The sequence below is a fragment of the Hippocampus comes genome, unplaced genomic scaffold, assembly GCF_001891065.2.
Source record: "Hippocampus comes isolate QL1 unplaced genomic scaffold, H_comes_QL1_v1.1 scaffold174, whole genome shotgun sequence".
Taxonomy (NCBI): Eukaryota; Metazoa; Chordata; class Actinopteri; order Syngnathiformes; family Syngnathidae; genus Hippocampus; species Hippocampus comes.
In genome coordinates, this window is record NW_017805983.1 from 8,469,791 (window position 1) to 8,488,291 (window position 18,501).

An 18,501-nucleotide genomic window follows, 5' to 3' on the forward strand; every position below is an offset into this window, starting at 1 on the left:
GCGTCAAGATTTGTTTCATGGGTGCGGTACTGGGACAGTTGAAATTCTCCCGGAAGTGGGCTTTTTTTTCAATAACAGAGCGATAATTTCATATAGTTCTTTAAATCCGCAGCATTGACAACCATGTAGTATTTATTTTGAACGTATGCGATTAACCCCAGGAAAGCCACAGCATCTCCACGTCTCGGATTTGCTACAATAAATTTCCTTCCGAATCTTTCCACCACCAGGGGGTTTCACGCACACCAACAGAAACACAGAAGAAGAAACACGGAAGTCCATTTCAATGCGAAAATAAACATTCAAGCGGGTTCAAGCGTGCAGGGTGAGGGTTTCTGAGTTAAATACTGCACGTGCGTCTAAATTGTTGCGAATAATTTTAAGATTCAATTTGAGTTTCATTGACACTCGTTTGTATGTGACTGCCTTGTGTTTGAAATGTAGGCCAAACGGATTAACAACATGATTTGTGATCACGTACATAATAGGTTTTCTGCGTCCACCATGCCATATCTGGGCAGTGAGGACACGGTGAGGGACCTGAGGAGAGCTTTGGCCAACCCCCATGTCCAGTCTGACCAGCTGCGTTATAGGAACGTCATTCTTAAAGTCATCAGGTTGGAGGAGTGCACACGCACAGTTTTAACTTCTCGTGGAGAGACTCTTAACTTCCAGATGGGTCTTTTCCCATCGGATGGATGCTTTTTGGATAATGGCAAAAAGGTCAATAATTACAGTGTCCAAAGCCCGTCCAAATACCTTCTTGTCTGTTCTGGAAGTCTCTGCTTATTTGAGTTTTAGGCTTCGTGTGTATGTGTGTGAAGTCAAAAGAGTGAAAGAAATGCCTTTTTTTCAGCACATTGGTGTTTTTGTTGATATTGTGTCAGTAATTTAAAAATGACTTGGACAAAAATGCTATTAGGCTATTTATTTTGGCCACTACTAAACTCGTGTAAAGAGACCAACAGCAGAACTGTTCCATCACTAAAACAAGTTGTTTTTTAAGTCTTTGCAACAATGATAATATGATCCATGTGCAAGCACTTGAAATATCAGAATGCTTTAAATGAAGCGGTTGTAATAGTAATGCTATGAAAGCCTTCAACAGTTTTATGACCATACCTAAATTTCTCAATCACAAAAAAAAAGTATTTGTACTTCAATGACTGATGAAAGAAAGACAATATAAAGACATAATAATCTGTCCCTTAAATGCTCCTGACCCTGAACACAATTTGATCAATTACCGTACTTAACCTTTCATCCTCACAACACCCCCACCCTTCCCCTCCTGTATCTCCAGGCTGATGTCGCAGGGTTTGGATGTCTCCAGCCTGTTCAGTGAGATGGTGAAAGCATGTGCCACAGTAGACATTGTCCAGAAGAAGCTGGTCTATGTCTTCTTGTGCTCCTATGCCTCTTTGAATCCAGAGCTGTCTCTGCTGGTCATCAACACATTGAGGAAGGACTGTCAGGACTCAAACCCGATGGTCCGCAGCCTGGCCCTCAGGAACATGACCAACCTGAGGTGACCGTCATACTCATGAATCCATCTAACCATCCTTCTGGATTTGGTGATCATGTAAACCTTTGACTTGTAACATAACTTTGTGTTGGTGTCCCAGATTGCCCGGTTTGATGGAGTATGTGGAACAGCCTCTCACAGCTGGACTGAAGGACAGAGCAGCTTGTGTGCGACGGGTCGCTGTGCTTGGCTGGGCCAAACTGCACAATCTCCATCCAAATTCTGAAATAGGTGAGGTGGTTGGATAAAAATGTCGAAATTGGTAACTACTGAAAGCAGAATCATATAAAATGTTATGGATCAAATATAACCGCCGTGAGACTAAGCGTATAAGTATATCATGTACAATTGAGATGTTTTTCAGCTTCAAAGTGCAACTGTATGTGTATCTGTTGTCTCGACAGTAAAGCAAAAATGCAATTTGCCTGTGCTTGAAAATGAACGCTCTTCTCTGAAACGCTTATGTTGATAATTTGGACAGATGCTGTGGTGGTGAATGAGTTGTACAGTCTTCTCAGGGACACTGATCCTGTAGTGATGGTGAACTGCCTTCGAGCTTTGGAGGAGATACTGAAAGAGGAAGGAGGGGTTGCTATCAACAAACCCATTGCTCATCACCTCCTCAACAGGTTGGCAAAGATTTCAAATAACATGTGGTACATCATAGGTGAACGTTCTGAAGCATGGAAAGTTAAGATTGGTTCTATATTATCATTTTAATCTGGAATTTTCACAGCTTTATATTTTGTGTTGTGCCTTTGACATGCCATAGAGAAGCAGACCACACACAGTGAAAGATATAATGAAGGACAGAGACAATATAATAGTACCGTGGACGGTCTTTTTTTTATTGAACAGCCTGGTTACCGGTATCTGTGTTGTACAGATATGTATGTTTTGTTTCTGCCTTGCTTTATATCTCTTTTCAAGTGTCATGTGATAGGATCTCAGATAATGCATTGGTAATGTTGTGGTTGTCATATGGCTTATCTGCTTGCTGAATTAATTCCCATTCGGTGCATTTGGATTTACTGGTCATCATTCCAGGCTGCCGTCTTCTAGGGCAGTGTTTTTCAACCTGTGTGCCGCGGCACACTGTGCCGCGAGACATTGTCAGGCGTGCCGCGGTAAAATTAGCTAGTGGTATGCCGCGAGATTTTTTTCAATGAAAGATGTGTGCCTTGGCTCAAAAAAGTTTGAAAAACACTGTTCTAGGGGAACCCTTAGAATCATCTGGATCACATCTTCACTCCGTCAGGAAACATTTAAATAGCTGACGTGAACAACCGCAATGTGTGTGTCTACATAGGCTGAAGGATTGTGACGTGTGGGGTCAGAGCGAGGTGCTTAAGATCCTCCAGCGCTACCAACCTCAGTCTGAGGATGAGCTCTTTGACATCCTCTCCATGCTGGACAGCTCCTTGGTCAGTCCCCACCCCACCGTCATGGCATCCACTCTCAGCCTCTTCCTCAGCCTGTGCTGGGCCTTGCCCGCAGTCAGCCTGGCTGCCCTGGAACGAGTACGGGTTCCCCTGCTTGCCGCATGTGGGAGTGCCTCCAGAGAAATCAGGTTCACTGTCCTCTGCCACATCCAGGTATTTGGACAATACAAATATGCTCTTGAATACAATTTGCTAAACAATTAAGTTGTTGTCACTAATACTAGAAATCTTAGCAGCTAAATGCAATTATTTGCCCTATTGTAAAGACAGAAATGATGATTTCCAAAGATAATAGCACTGTGGTTGGGTTTTATTATTATATTTGAACCTTGTGCTGGTATTGATAGTATAATTTTCATATTAGCGGTATGATGGCAAATCATATGCATAATACGGACTCTACATTTTTATAAGGTGTGGACCTGGAACTTGCACATGGAGACAGCATTTATTTAATTTCATCTTAGCCTGTCACGGTTAAACTGCATATTTTTTTCCATCTGCAGCCTCAAACTTTGTTTTTCTTTTTTTGAATCAACAAAATGGTGATGGATTTGACTGTAATAAGTTCTTGTTTCATTCAAGCCAATTTCCACCTGGTTAGTCCTAACTTGGGAAAAAAAAAACATCACCAATATTTATTTGCATAACATCCAGTGGATCATCTGCGTACTATAATTATTCCCCAGATTAAAGCACAACCACAAAATGAATTCTTGAAGCTCATTTTCCTGACTGCACACACATCTTAACCATCTGTTCTACTTATTTATTATGGCTGTGTAGACTGCCAGCACTTGATAAACAATGCTACAAATGTAGTTGAGTGGAAGTCTTTTTGTTGTTTCTGTGCATGGTAAATGAAGATGTAACGCATGTTTTTGGAAGAACAAAATTTGATCATCTCTGATACATGTTATGCACCCCCATCCAGTTGCTGTTGCGGTCCGTCCCTGGCCTGATGGGGGCACACTACAAACGTTTCTTCTGTGGCTATGCTGAACCAGCCTATATCAAGCAGAGGAAGATGCAGGTAGGTCTGGATTTCTCTGTGTGGAAATATCTCTATCAACGAACGTCTATGCGAATGTCTATCTGTGTAAATATCTACACAAAATATAGAATATATGTACACGGTGAGACACAAACAGCTCTGAGCAGGTTCAGATTGTGCGTTTAGGTACAAGTTTATTGCAGTCCTGTCACAATAGGAATATGAGTACTGTTTTGTCTGCAGGTGCTGGTCGAACTGGTAAATGATGACAACGTCGCCCTCTTGCTGGATGAACTGAAAGACTACTGCACTGATGTCAATACAGACACTGCCCAGGCTGCAATATCAGCTGTCGGTAAACAGCCACTCACTTTGCATCACATTAAGGTGGGGATGTCGGTTGTTTACTTTGTCTTTGTTGCTGTAAAACGCCCATATTATCCCACCAAATGAAACAAAGCGATCCTTAATCATCAGTTGCCAATGTAAGTACAGTACAGTATATTTGCAGAGGTCACAGATTTGCTTGAGTCCTTCAGATTTTTTGTGTTATGTTACATGACAGGTCAACATGGTCTGGCATGAAAAATGCGTTTTTGGACTGACCTTATTGGAGTCCCATTGTTTTGTTCAACAACAACAGTATCATAAACAAGTAGGATTCCCGGTGGGATACACAGTGGCTGTCCTTGTGCCTGCATTTGTGGCTAACATATGGAGTCACTTGCAGGTCGTATCGGGCGGAGCTACAGCGACAGATGTCTAGGGATTCTCATTGGACTGCTCGGGCTTAAACAAGAGAACATCACTTCTGGTAATAATAATTTGTATGCGTACTGTACATCAATATGTTGAAAAGATTTTTGTCAGACTTGTATTGTGTAGTTGACTCATTTTGCACGCCATCTCCACTCCCTTTCCCTATTCGACAGCTGTGGTGCAGACAATGAGGGATCTAGTCTGGGTGTGTCCTCAGTGCAGTGAAACTGTGTGCTCTGCTCTGGAAGGGTGTGAGGAGATACTGCAGGACAGCCAGGTAAGGCTTTCAGGCAAAATCTCAGTTTCAAAAGTTTACCCCCACTACCCGAGCCCAATGGCGAAATCTACGACAGACGTTTGATCCAAGAATGGACCAATACATTTCCTCTTTCAATTAGAATTAGAATGTATGGCCCACGCTATCAAGCTGTTCACATTTTGACAAAATGAGACAAAGACGGCACCTAATACATCAATCAGCCACAAATGCAAGGCTTCAAACAGGATGTTCTCAGAGGGGACTGAGGTTAAACTCTCTTCAGCAGGTTGTTGCATGAATATGCAGAGACTGTAATAGTCACAGAAAGGCATAGATGTGGACATCCATGGAAAATTATCGGTAGATTGATGGCTTAAAAATCTTGAATTTTGTTGTTCACCTCCTTGTTAGTGAACAGCAAGTTGTGCAAAAAGTACTTAAACAGTTGGATATGTGCGTTCAAAACTTTAGAGAAGGTCAAATGTAGGTCGCCTGTAAAGGTTATACAACGGTGACCCCAGTGCACGATTTTAAATTTAGGGGGGGGGCAACTAAGGAAAGAAAAATGACTTGTAAATTTGTGTCTATACATTTTTAGGCTAAGTAGACCAAACTAAAAAAAAAAACAAAAAAAAAGATGTGCAAAACAATCCTCTTCCTCAACCCCTTCATGTGCCTGTACCTCTTGTTACTCCTTGCAGCACCGAGTACTTCTTTGTGTGTCACAGCAGTACTGTGAAACTCTGAACAGGCCTGCTCAAAGTGTGCAGTTATCCCGTTACTTGGCAACGATCATGACAGGCAGCGCAAAGGGGCTGGGTTGCCTGCATGCTGGCAGGCAGACAGAGGATTTGACACAGAGCAGTGGGGAATGCACCAGACGTAGGCTTCACTCGTGGGTCCGCAGGAGGTCCTGCGTACCTCCCGCCAATACTGTTGCTGTCTTTAATATTTTCTGTCTTTTTTGTTGTTGATTATTGTTAAATTCAGTGTTCACGTTTGTGTGTGAGACAGATGCATGGTTAGGAAAATACGGAACATATTGAACCAATACGGGACACATTTAATTTCCAATTAAAGGACAATTCCAAATTTTACCGGATGTGTACAGGAGGCAACCTGAGGGACAACCAACATTTTTCATGGAAAATGCTTACACACACACACACACACACACACACACACACACACAAATAAATAAAGGGTTTCATTGATTTTGCATAACAAGATAAATAAGAAAAAGTCTTTTGCTTATTCTCCTCCTCCTGCCAGGGCAAGCAGGCCTTGCTCTGGTTGTTGGGAACATATGGTGATCGAGTCTCCAGCGCCCCCTACACGTTGGAGGTGTTCATTGACAAAGTGAGGTGTGAGACATCTTCGCCAGTCAAGATGGAGCTACTGACCGCCACCTTGAGGCTGTTTTTGTGCCGTCCCGCTGAGACTCAGGACATGCTTGGAAGGCTGCTGCATTACGCCATAGGTGTGTTTGTGTCCAAGTGCAACAGAAGAGAAAATCAGATTTCACCGTTCCAGACATTTTAAAATCTCTGTTTTACAGATGAAGAGACAGACATGTGTGTACGTGATCAGGCACTGCTCTATTACCGCCTTTTGCAAAGTGGGATTGACGAGACTCGCAAGGTGCTCCAGGGTCGGAGGTCAGACCCCTCCCTCGGTGTTCTTATTGGCCTTCCCGCAGAGCCTGTAAAACACTGGGCTCGCGTCTTCAACACACTGAAGCCACTCTGGCAGAGCTTCTCAGAGACTGAATCAGTCAGAGGCAGAAGCTGTCTTCTGTCTTTTTTGTTGTTGATTATTGTTAAATTCAGTGTTCACGTTTGTGTGTGAGACAGATGCATGGTTAGGAAAATACGGAACATATTGAACCAATACGGGACACATTTAATTTCCAATTAAAGGACAATTCCAAATTTTACCGGATGTGTACAGGAGGCAACCTGAGGGACAACCAACATTTTTCATGGAAAATGCTTACACACACACACACACACACACACACACACACACACACACACACACACACACACACACAAATAAATAAAGGGTTTCATTGATTTTGCATAACAAGATAAATAAGAAAAAGTCTTTTGCTTATTCTCCTCCTCCTGCCAGGGCAAGCAGGCCTTGCTCTGGTTGTTGGGAACATATGGTGATCGAGTCTCCAGCGCCCCCTACACGTTGGAGGTGTTCATTGACAAAGTGAGGTGTGAGACATCTTCGCCAGTCAAGATGGAGCTACTGACCGCCACCTTGAGGCTGTTTTTGTGCCGTCCCGCTGAGACTCAGGACATGCTTGGAAGGCTGCTGCATTACGCCATAGGTGTGTTTGTGTCCAAGTGCAACAGAAGAGAAAATCAGATTTCACCGTTCCAGACATTTTAAAATCTCTGTTTTACAGATGAAGAGACAGACATGTGTGTACGTGATCAGGCACTGCTCTATTACCGCCTTTTGCAAAGTGGGATTGACGAGACTCGCAAGGTGCTCCAGGGTCGGAGGTCAGACCCCTCCCTCGGTGTTCTTATTGGCCTTCCCGCAGAGCCTGTAAAACACTGGGCTCGCGTCTTCAACACACTGAAGCCACTCTGGCAGAGCTTCTCAGAGACTGAATCAGTCAGAGGCAGAAGCTGTCAAGACACAGCATTTGAGCCCAACTCTGACCTCTCAGACACCCTTACCTCATGTCAGCTTGAAAGTGTTCAGACAGGTGAGTTTGACGATGAAAAGCGCTGGCATTTATTTTGTTGTGTACTTGAGTCTAAGGTGAGCCCCTTTTAAAATGAAGAAATTTTGTTGGCGTGAGATTAAGTACCACACACTCTTTTCTGGGGTATTCAGACATACAGTAATTTCCCCCCTCCAAAGCAGGGGTTGAATTTGTGAAAATGCAAACTGAGATTACTCACCAGTTACTCCGTGCTTGAGCATTTTTTTTCACTGAATACTTGAGTAATTATTTGGAAGGCTCTACGTTTACTTGAATCATGATTTTACAGTAACAATACTTTTACTCAGTGCAGTTGATCTCTGATCGCCCGTTTATACAACATTGAAAACCAGACAGACTTTTGGGTGCAAAAGTCTTCGGACGAAACACCATCATGAGTGACGTCACAAGAGATGCCAGTACATGTTTGAGGACGGTGTTGAGATGTCATCTCAGTGGGCGGCTGCAACAGTGGTGTCCAAACTGTGGCCGAGGGGTCATCTACGGCCCACTGCCCTTATCATAATATTCACAATTGACATGGTCTGTCATTTGTACTACTTTATCCATAGGTTGGTAAGACGGGAAAGAAAAAAAAAATTCTCGCCACTTTTCAACCAATCACACATCACGAAAATAGTAACTACATTTCTGTTCATTCAGTAACATCAGCAATTATCCTTGTGATTCTCCTGATGATCAGTCCAGAAGGGGATCAATTCTAGTGGGATACCGGACCGCTGGCCCTAACAGAGAATCGAGAATAATCTTTGACTTTTTGCCCAATCACCAGCCTGCCCCCCCCCCCCCAAAAAAACCCCTAATTTGTTTTACTTTTTGGAATCCATTTTTACATTTCCGTACTCTTGCGGTCACCCTTTTTCTGTTCCAGACTGACCCCGCCCCCCCCCCCCCCCCCCCCCAAAAAAAAACACTATAATTGCTGATCATGTTGTGCAGACTCTGATGGATGGATCCATTTTAGTTCTGTATGTGGTGCTTTGAAGAGGAAGTTTGGACACCCCCGTATCTAGTGGATTAACTCTGTTATGCTTTAATTTTGACTTTTTCTACTTGTTTGATGCCACAACAAAGTGGGATTAGAAAGAGTGATGATGACAATAAAAACGCAACGTATTTTGCCATCGCTGTCGTGTGGCAACAAACATGGTATGCATGGCTCAGTCCTGGCAGCTCAATATAACTTTCCCGTATTTCATGGAAAAGTATGTTTAGGATTTATTATTATGATTTTTTTTCCACACAGTACGATCGCTGTGCTACGACAATAAGTCAACATCAATGTTTGAAGAATGATTGCCTTGTTTCAACTCAACGTAAAGAACCGCTCACGTTGTAATCCGTAACCACTTCCACATCATGAGTTATCGGAGTTAATGGCAAATATGGTATTTTCAAATTAAAGGTATTTTATGACAGGTTATAAGAACGTCAACATGTACATACAAAATTGTCTCTCCTTCAGCAATCCCTTCTCCGCTCTTTCGATGATCATTAAAGGTGGACTCATTTTTATTTTAGTTTCAATATATAGTCATTATCTTCTTGGTATGCTTGTATGATAGTTGAAAATGTGAACGTATGATGGTTTTACAGTATGAGCCTGACAGTTCCAAAGGTTCCATGAATGGATCTTAATGTTTCTTCCCATGTGTCTCCTTCAGAGCGTGGCGGCGAGCGCACACCATCGCCTGCAGACTCTCTGTCGAGCAGCACCATTGTCCCTCTCAGCTTGCTTCCGACTTTAACTCCAGGAGAGTTTGAGAATCTGTGGCTGCGAGGTAACATGCAGTCAAGCAAAGGCCAGGGTTTGTCCTCGCCTAAAAAAAAATATAAAAAAAACAAAACTAAAAAAAAACATAACTGTAACTAGGTGGTGAAATCTCATAACCTGAGTTAATTATCAATCAAGGGGGTCTTAGTGTCACATGAGCCAGCCTTTTGTGTTGCACCTTGATTCCTCTATCAATCTTTCATGAAAGGTGCTTGTCTTTCATGGCTAAATAGACATGTCGCTCTGCTTTGCAAGGGAGTGCCCGGTCAAAAGATTAGATCTGGGTTTGGATAGAATGTACTGTATAATCTTATCTATTGAATGAGATAGCACCCACCAAACGCCTGTTGTTTTATTTGGATTGTTGCATTTCACACAGTACATACAATTTGTTCTGTTTTTGTTGCATGTTATTACAATCAGTAACACACAAGACATTATGAAAATAATGTATGAAACACAATACAAAGTGATGAGGACGAATGTGTCTCTATATGATCTACTCATTATACTGTATTTTATTTTCTCTGAGTTCCAAGCTTTCCAAATGCGTATTTTTTTTTGACAGTTCTTGAATTCGATTCAGCAGGTTCACTTTATATCGTGACTATACCACACGCTATGATCCCGAAACAGTTAAATATCATTTTAAAGTCATCTTACAACATTACCCTTAAGAATAAATGGCTTCCAGAAGAAAAAGAAATGCACTGGAAGTGAACATGTACATGGGTCAAAGACTCTGTAACTTTTATTAACAACTCAGGTTATACATTGTTTTTCTTGACAAATAAAGCAATTAATGTACTACTTTCCGATTTAGACAGAGCTTTGATGAGATCTTAAGACATTTCTGAAAAAAAAAATCTGTTCTCTTACAAGGAGCTTAACTGCAAAATTCACAACAGGTGTTTTGTATGGTTTAACCTCTGTGTGGGTTTTTTTTTTTGTATAAGGGATTCTAATCCTTTTTTTTCTCTCCTAGGTTTTGAGCAAGCTGGGGAGGAAGAGGATGGTTTTTGTATGACAGAACAAGTCCAGTGTGGTAATGTCACCCAGCCTTCGCCACAAAGCTTTCAGGCTGCAATGCAGCTGGTCAACATCCAGATACTAGCCTTTACGCCATCACACACACTCCCCTGGAGGGTCTACCTGTACACACACACTCAAGCCCCTCCTTGCACAACACTCATACTGGGAGAGTTACTTTATACCGGGAAGCCAACTGAAGAAGGAGGTGCACAGGATGGCACCAGAGATGACGAGAATGCGAAGAAAACAGTGGTGGGTGGACAAACAGAGAAAAAGGTCAATAATGAAGAGGAAGATGCATCAGGAATTAGGAACAGCGGTGAGTTGGCAAAGGACAATGGACAAAGAGCGGAAGTAAAAGTGACTCTAAAGCAGCAACCAAGAGATGACAAAGCTCTGAGGGGTTTCCTCTCTGTACTCATCACTGTACTGCATACGCTGTCTTCACAGAGGGAATGAATGTGCATCACTCAAAGGCAACACAGTGGATGAGAGGTTGACGCAACACCAAGGTTGTGAGAGTGTTTTCTGAGCGTATTTTGCGTGTTCTTGCTGTGCTTGTGCGGGTTCTCTCCAGCGGCCGTATCTTAATGCAAAAACATTTACTGTACATAAAGTTCACTGAAAACTTACAGGTAAAGCCGTAGATAGTTATCTGTCCTGTGATTGACTGTTGATCATGTTTGTGGTGTGCCCCACCTATCATCCTCTCATCAACTGCAATAGCTGGCTGAGTATGTTTCCCCGACCGTCAGTTACAGTAGAAAACGAGCAACCATCCATTTATTTTCTATGGCACTTTTCTCTTTGGAGCCAATCCCAGCAGACCTTGGGTACGTGTTGGGGTACACCCTGAGCTGGTCATAAGTCAATCGCAGGGTACAACCTTTTACAGTTAGATTCATAACGATGGACACTTTTTTTTAAGTCTTCAGTGGACCGGCATGCTTTTGCAATAACGGAGGAAGTCGGAGTATCAACAATGTTAAAAAAAAAAAGTTTGGTGAACATTCTCCTTATCTGCCAGTTGTAAAAAGCGTTCCTGCCACTTTAATGGGATCTGTAAAATCCAATACTTCCAGCTTGTACATGTACCTAATGTCCTTTCCATTCAAGTGACCTGTGAATTCACTTGAATGGAATGTGCAATATTAAATGCTAATTTTATCACTGCTTTACATTGTAAATGTTTCACCTGACACTGTTGCTGTACTGCCAGCATGACTGTAAACAAATACAGTACACTCGGGGATCATTCTTGTGACGTCCAGGGCTCTGTCTTGGGGTACGTGCCCCAGTAAAGAGTTCTGGCGACGCCACTGGTTGAGTTGAGAATTTCAAGGCAACAAACTTGGATTAAATTTTAAGTTGGACAATTCAACTAAATATTTTAAGTGTTGCTTTTGTGTAAATTGTCTGTCCCGCATTTGACAGCAAAAAAAAAAGTGTTTTGAGAACGGTCGTCCCTTGTATTGGGTGATGTGTATTGTGTACTATTGCACAATATAGCCTCTCTTCAAATGCACCAGTCCTGATAACTACAGAAATAAAAGAACAGCATGGAAAGTTCACGCTATTTGACTGCGGCGCGTCACAGGGGGTTGTCCCACGGCAGTGTCGAGTGGGTGTCGGTGGTTCCGAGTGTCTCCTTTCCACGGCCGTGAGGATGTCTTCCGCTCGTTTTCACTGACGGTCAAGGACTCGAGAGCTGGACGCAAGGTGAGAACACAGATGAGTGTGAACTTTCTGGACATTGTTTTTCTTTCTTTCCCTTTTTTATACGCCCCTTCTTTTTGTTCGTGGTCACTGCTTGTGTTTATTTATTTCCCATTGACGAAATAACCCGTAGCTAATGCAATGTAGTGGAACCTATGTTTCTCAATACTGTATTGTGTTCTTAAGCTTCTGGTGACGCATGATGCAGTTTGAATTGCATTCGCCTGTTTGAAAGTTTGTCACCTGTTAGTCCTCTTGAGTTGTATTTTTTTATTTTTCTTGAAGTCGACGAACCTAGTCTCGTTGTGACTCTAGCTTCATGCCTGAATAAACTAGCGATTTCCACAAGAACGTCCAGCTAAATTTGGCATCTGTTGAAATAAGCGCCTTGCCAAGCTCTCAATGAACCTCTGAAAAGTAATACAATAAATGTGCATAAGTGTCTATTGACCCGTCACTTGTTATTCCAATCATTGCATTGGCTGCTACTTCTCAATTTGTTTTAGGGTAATTTAAGAAAAAAAAAATCCGTAATATGCTTGTGTAGTGGACTTGGAGAGCTATAGTTGGACTTTGAGAGGGGTGTGGACTGTGGCCCTATCAGGAGCTCATAATAGGATTCCTGAACACTATTATATATGACATCGTTTCACAACTTTTATGGAGCCAAGGCACCCGTTTTACATTCGAAAAATCTCAGAAAGTATGAATACTGAAATGATGAGCTTGTCTCTATTTTCTAGATGCTAGCAGGTGGTTAATAGTTCATTTTTTTTCACCAGTCATCCAAATCGAACCGCGTTTTATTGTTCTGCCAGCCACAATACGCCACAGGAAAACAAAAATATATTTTCTAATAATTTTCGAACAAATGAAGAGTAACTGAATGAATTTCCCATCCACATTTTAAAGTGCTACATAAATAAAGTTGAGTTGATAATCTCTCATTGCAAGTGAGTGTCTCACGGCACCTGTTGAGAATCACTTGTGTTTAACAGTTGTAAGTGAACGTAAACAGTGAACGTTAGTAACCCAGTCTGCAGCTAAAGATAAAACTCGGTGACCTCACACTACATGCGTATTTTCATATTGCTCCCAGGATGGTGTATATATTTACAGTGGTTTGGCAACATCAATTCCAGTTAAACTACGCATTAATGCATCATAAGTGGTTAAAAACCCTTCTCTCTATTCCAGGGGTGTCAAACTCATTTGACATTGTGGGCCACATACGGCCTCAGTAGATGTCAAGTGGGCCGGACCATTAAAATTTTACCATGCTCTGCTATAATTAACTAAAATATGTCTTTCCTTTGTTTTGGTCTAAGGAAGCACAAGAACATTAGGAAAATGTTGAAATTGAATGAACATATCCTTTACAAAACATTTCATGAAGCACCTTAGATTTCCTGAGACAAATGTGCAATTTACTTTTATCATTCACATATATGCATTGCAACTGATCCCACTGATTGCACAAAGGCACACAACTTTAACAAGTAATTCGTATTAAAAAATATAGTAATGCACTTTAAGATTAAACGAGATTTATAAAGAAAGGATTTTTTCAACCATTTACACATGTGCATATATAATCTAAATTTAATCCCTGCCTACACCTTACAAACTAAGGAGAGTGCTATTAAATGTGTAAAGAATAAAGTATTCACACGTCCTTGATAGCGTCTGCTGTGTTGGGTCTGTCTCAGTGAGATATGAAGCTGCCGTTGTCTTCTTCTCTGATCAAAACAATGTTGCCTTCTACTCTGATCAAAACAGTGTGTCCCCCTAGCGGATACTCCTTGAATTGCACTTTATTAAAATACAAATTCCGTGTCTTTTATGCATTTTTTTCACTTTTAAATTATCCCGCGGGCCTGATGGAACCTCCTTGGGGGCCGGTTCCGGCCCGCGGGCCATATGTTTGACACCACTGCTCTATTCACTTGCATATTACGTTACTCATTGATGTTCTTTCCCATTTTAAAACTCCAAATTCTTTTGAATCAGTAGTGTTAGTCAAGATCAGTGATGGAGCATACATTTGATACCTGGGTCTTCATTGGTGACTTACCGTCTTAGTCAACGATATAATGCCATTCTTACGATGCTGCAACGAAAAGAAACTCAATACGACACTAATATGCAACAGCCCCTCTCATTCCTTACTCGTAATCATGTAGTTCAGAATTAACATTTATCTCATAGCATCACAAAAATATTTAAAAATGAACAAAATACACCTCTCTCAACAGAGATTCTTAAATTTATTAATTTTTGCTAATCACTTGCTAATCCCAACCTTCGACCTCATCGTGGTGGGGGGGTGAACGGGTAATCTACCCGGCCAACAGAAGGCTCTGGTAGAAGCAGGGCTGGGGACCCGGCTTTTCAATAAATTCCCACGAAACTTCTTCATGACTTCACGACAGACTGTAATTACGACTCGAGCTACGGCGTCCGCGGGAACCGACGCGCCTGCCCTCAGCTCGGCGGGGCGAGTGATAAATGTGCAAGCCGGGCACCACAACCACAACCACAACGACCCCCTCCACCATCACCTCCTCCGACGCCGTAAGTGCCTCAAAATTGCTTGCCGGAACGTCCGGACTCTCCGCGACGAAGGGACCCAGCCCTCACCATGAGGTCACTTCACAACTATGGCGTCAGTGTGGCACGCCTTTCCGAAGTACGTCTCCCTGATGCCGGGCAGCGAGAGCTGAAGGTCAGGAATAATAAAGCCCCAGGTGAAGACGGCATCCCGGCGGAAGTATACAAAAGCGACATTGACATCTTCGCAGCGTGGCTTCATCGCGTCTACAACGCCGTGTGGACGTCCGAGACCATCCCGGATGACTGGAGCGAAGCAGTGTTACTACCCCTTTTCAAGAAGGGAGACAAGAAACTGTGCGCCAACTACAGAGGCATTTGCCTTCTCGATGTGGCTGCAAAAGCATTCGTCGTCCTTCTGCTGAAACGCTTCCAGATGGCCCATGACCGCCGGACTCGCCCAACTCAGGGTGGCTTTCGCCCCGGGAGGGGATGTGTAGACCAGATCTTTAGCCTGCGTCGCACCCTGGAGCAACGATGGTCCTACCAACAACCGACAGTCGTGTGCTACATCGACTTTGCCGCGGCATTTGATTCAGTTGACCGGGATGCTTTGTGGATGATCATGCAGGCTGATGGAATCCCTGTAAAACTGCTTCGGCTCATCCAGGGGTACTACCGGGCAACACGAGTCCGAATGCGGGCCTACGGCAGTGAATCAGAAACCTTTGAGGTGCGGTCGGGTGTCCGACAAGGCTGCGCGCTCTCACCAACCTTGTTCAACTATGCCATCAATCACATTCTCCACACTGCTCTGCATGGCTTTGAGGGTGTGAGAGTCGGCCGAGATGTCGCAGTGTCGGACCTGGCGTACGCAGATGATATCGCTCAACTTGGAAACACGTTAGAGGAAGCTGAAAACGCGCTGATGAAAATTCATCGAACGGCCCTGACCGTTGGAATGCGCATCAATGCCTCTAAGACCAAGATCATATCCTCCCTCACCAACCTAGCTGACCAACGGTCGCTGTCACTGGAGGGTGTGTCCCTGGAAAACGTCGATTCCTTCACGTATCTCGGCTCCTCTGTGGTTCCATCGGGGCAAGGAGAAGCAGAAGTCGCTCATCGCATCGGGGCCGCCAGATCCGCCTTCATGCGCCTACAACGCCATCTGTGGGGTCGGCGCGAGATCTCGGCGGTGACAAAGGGGCGTGTCTACCAGGCGATCGTGCGGACTATCCTGCTTTATGGCTGAGAGACCTGGCCTATGAGAGTGGCTGACCAGCGCAAGCTAGAAGTCTTCAACAACGATTGCCTCCACCGTATTCTCCGCCGCCGCCGATCGGACTGGGTCCCCACTGCTGACCTTCGCCGCTGCCTGCACCTTCGTCCCTTACCAGCGTTTCTCCGTTGATTCGGGCATGCGGCATGCCACCAGGAGGGCGAGTTGATCAGAGATGTTCTCCTTCCTGCTCCTTTGCCAGCCTGGCGCAAGCGGCGTGGTGGACAAGTCAAGACCTGGGCCACCACGATGAAAGAAGACCTCGCGTACCTTTCCGGCCCCCGGTGGTGGGTCTGAGACGGTGGAACCAGGACTGGCTGAGGCTGTCGGTTGACCTGGCACAGGATCGCCGCGCTTGGGCCGCCATGATCAGGGATGTCGTGCGTGCCAAGGAAGAAGCCGGTTCAACCCGCCCAGGGTGAAGGCTGTTGCAAACAAAAAACAAACAATCACTCTAGACATGCTTTGTTAGTGGAACGCGACAGTTTCGGAAAAATGCTGACATAATCAAGGCCTAAATCAGTAACCCCGTGAGAACAAATATAATATGGGGCTGGTTAAAAAAAACAGTAGATTTGCTAATAAAAAGCGCTTTTCTATTCCAGGTTCCAAAATGGTCCACTGCCGCTCTGACCGAGCCTTGCTTGGGCTGGCCGGGCTGCCATTGGTTCTCTATTACAACAGGCGCCAATCAATTGGGCTGGGATCAACTGAACTGTGCAGGCCTTCACTGTGCACTTACAGTGTATGACGTTATGCCATAAGATTTAATAAGTGGCCAAGTCTCGGCCACTGGTTTTGCCCCAATTTCAAAATATGAATGGCAGTTTTATGATGTGGCAACATCACAAATCATAGTCCATCAAATGCACTTTCAAAGAGGCTTAAAATCCATTCCTGGGTTTAAGCAAGTGCCGTTTGCTAAGGCATAAAAATAAAAATAGAGTATTACAGCACATACAGTGTATATTGCTTTACATATATGTTACCATATTTACAACTTTATGTTTACTTGTGGATGAAATACTGAAGCCTGCGGTACATTGGTACAAGTTACACTGTCCATCATAAGTTAAAGTATGATATTTATAAATAGTACAGGTTATCTGCTGCTGAAAGGTTTTTTTGTTTGTTTGTTTGTTTTTTTGGTCAAACAAAGTGAAATGATAGCAAGACAAAAGAGGCATACAGTACATACAAGCACAGATGTAACTCAAATCAAAAGAAATGCGAGCAGAGATCAAATTAAAACTAAAGCTATTATGGATATTAGAGGAAACTCACCTCGTTGAAATGTAAAGCAAAGCTTGATGAAAAACTTGGGGGAAGGGGAATTCAGAGTCCAGGATGGAGCCTTCCTTGCCCACAGTCAGATGGGATAGGCGATCACGGATGGATGGATTTTAATGTATTTGACTATTTTGATTTTAGTGGCTTGGGCTCCTTCAGAAGCTGCTCTGTTCCTGCCCCTGAGCCCACTTAAACATTTATATTAGTTGTTGTGCTGACCATGTTCCACATTTTGTCAATGCATGCGTTTATGTTTCTAGATCCACAACAGGAAATGCGACGTTATTCAAAAAAGAAACGTGCCGTGTTGCTGTTGCTGCTCATTGCGGGGGTCTTCTACTTGGTTTACCATTCACAGTCATTTAACAGTGTGAGCACACACACTCATACACATTAAAGATGAACCAATTAGATGACAAAATATGATGAAAGTTGATGAGAATTGAATGGTGTTGCTCTTTTGCAGGACCTGAACAAATCAGAGGAGCCAGTGTTAATGAACTTAACATGGAAGGCAGAAAGGATGGCCAGTATGGAGTCATGGGTGGAACAGGGAGACTACCTGCCTCTCAATGTGACCTATCAACTGCTTGCAGGAGTACCAGTCGCTCAGTCTAGTAAGTTTGTTTTAGTGTCTTTGATACTGTTACAACAGTATAGATCACCGAAGAACGGGTAGCATATTCTAGTGATGTGCAATATTAGATGAGCTACCACATACACTCACATTTACCAAACTCCATTTTAAGGTGATGTAGAATTTACCTGAGGTATTTCAATTTTGTTTTGTTTTTTTTGTTTGTTTTTTTTGGGGGGGGGGCAGGGGGTGGCAGCATATTAAAGCACCAACATGTCCAACCAAACTACCGGACGGAAGTCTGCTATCTTAACGCTAACATGCAACACAAAACTGGGCGAATGGAAATTAGCAGAGATGTATACGGTAAGCTAGCTTCTTCGAAGTTGGTTCTTTTCCTTAGTCCATGTAAACGTACCACCTGGGCGCAGTTATTTGGACCCAACAAGGATGGGCTTCAGCGCCTTAATCCCTAAAACAAACAGCGATGAATACGGCCCCAAACCTCTCATCGCCACCGCCGCGAGTTCGGGCGAGCGCGTGCTTGGAGGG

General features: G+C 43.4%; 2 protein-coding genes across 2 annotated transcripts in view; both read left to right on the forward strand.

Annotated features, from left to right (window-relative positions):
• The first annotated feature begins 236 nt into the window (after nt 1–236).
• Nucleotides 237–11,200, forward strand: ap4b1 (adaptor related protein complex 4 subunit beta 1). Its single transcript, XM_019891391.1, has 15 exons — nt 237–325; nt 489–617; nt 1,304–1,528; nt 1,626–1,756; nt 2,007–2,154; nt 2,835–3,120; nt 3,902–4,000; nt 4,205–4,316; nt 4,692–4,775; nt 4,894–4,997; nt 6,252–6,459; nt 6,538–6,759; nt 7,621–7,707; nt 9,393–9,509; nt 10,488–11,200. The coding sequence occupies exons 2-15, from the start codon at nt 505–507 to the stop codon at nt 10,991–10,993; spliced, it is 2,442 nt and encodes an 813-aa protein (XP_019746950.1). The 5' UTR covers nt 237–325; nt 489–504; the 3' UTR covers nt 10,994–11,200.
• Nucleotides 11,201–11,874: 674 nt separating this feature from the next.
• Nucleotides 11,875–18,501, forward strand: part of LOC109528599 (alpha-1,3-mannosyl-glycoprotein 4-beta-N-acetylglucosaminyltransferase C) — an 8,848-nt gene continuing 2,221 nt past the window's right edge. Inside the window, exons 1-3 of the mRNA XM_019891422.1 lie at nt 11,875–12,253; nt 17,633–17,742; nt 17,839–17,989. Of these exons, the coding sequence (XP_019746981.1) occupies nt 17,647–17,742; nt 17,839–17,989 (247 nt within the window). The 5' untranslated portion in view covers nt 11,875–12,253; nt 17,633–17,646. The remainder of the gene's footprint in view (nt 12,254–17,632; nt 17,743–17,838; nt 17,990–18,501) is intronic.

Bases quoted from the DNA above. Each gene is read 5' to 3' on its own strand.
- ap4b1 (XM_019891391.1), top strand. From the start codon at position 505: ATGCCATATCTGGGCAGTGAGGACACGGTGAGGGACCTGAGGAGAGCT. The intron at 618-1,303 runs GTTGGAGGAGTG...CTGTATCTCCAG, and splicing joins GTCATTCTTAAAGTCATCAG to GCTGATGTCGCAGGGTTTGG. The intron at 1,757-2,006 runs GTGAGGTGGTTG...TAATTTGGACAG, and splicing joins CCATCCAAATTCTGAAATAG to ATGCTGTGGTGGTGAATGAG.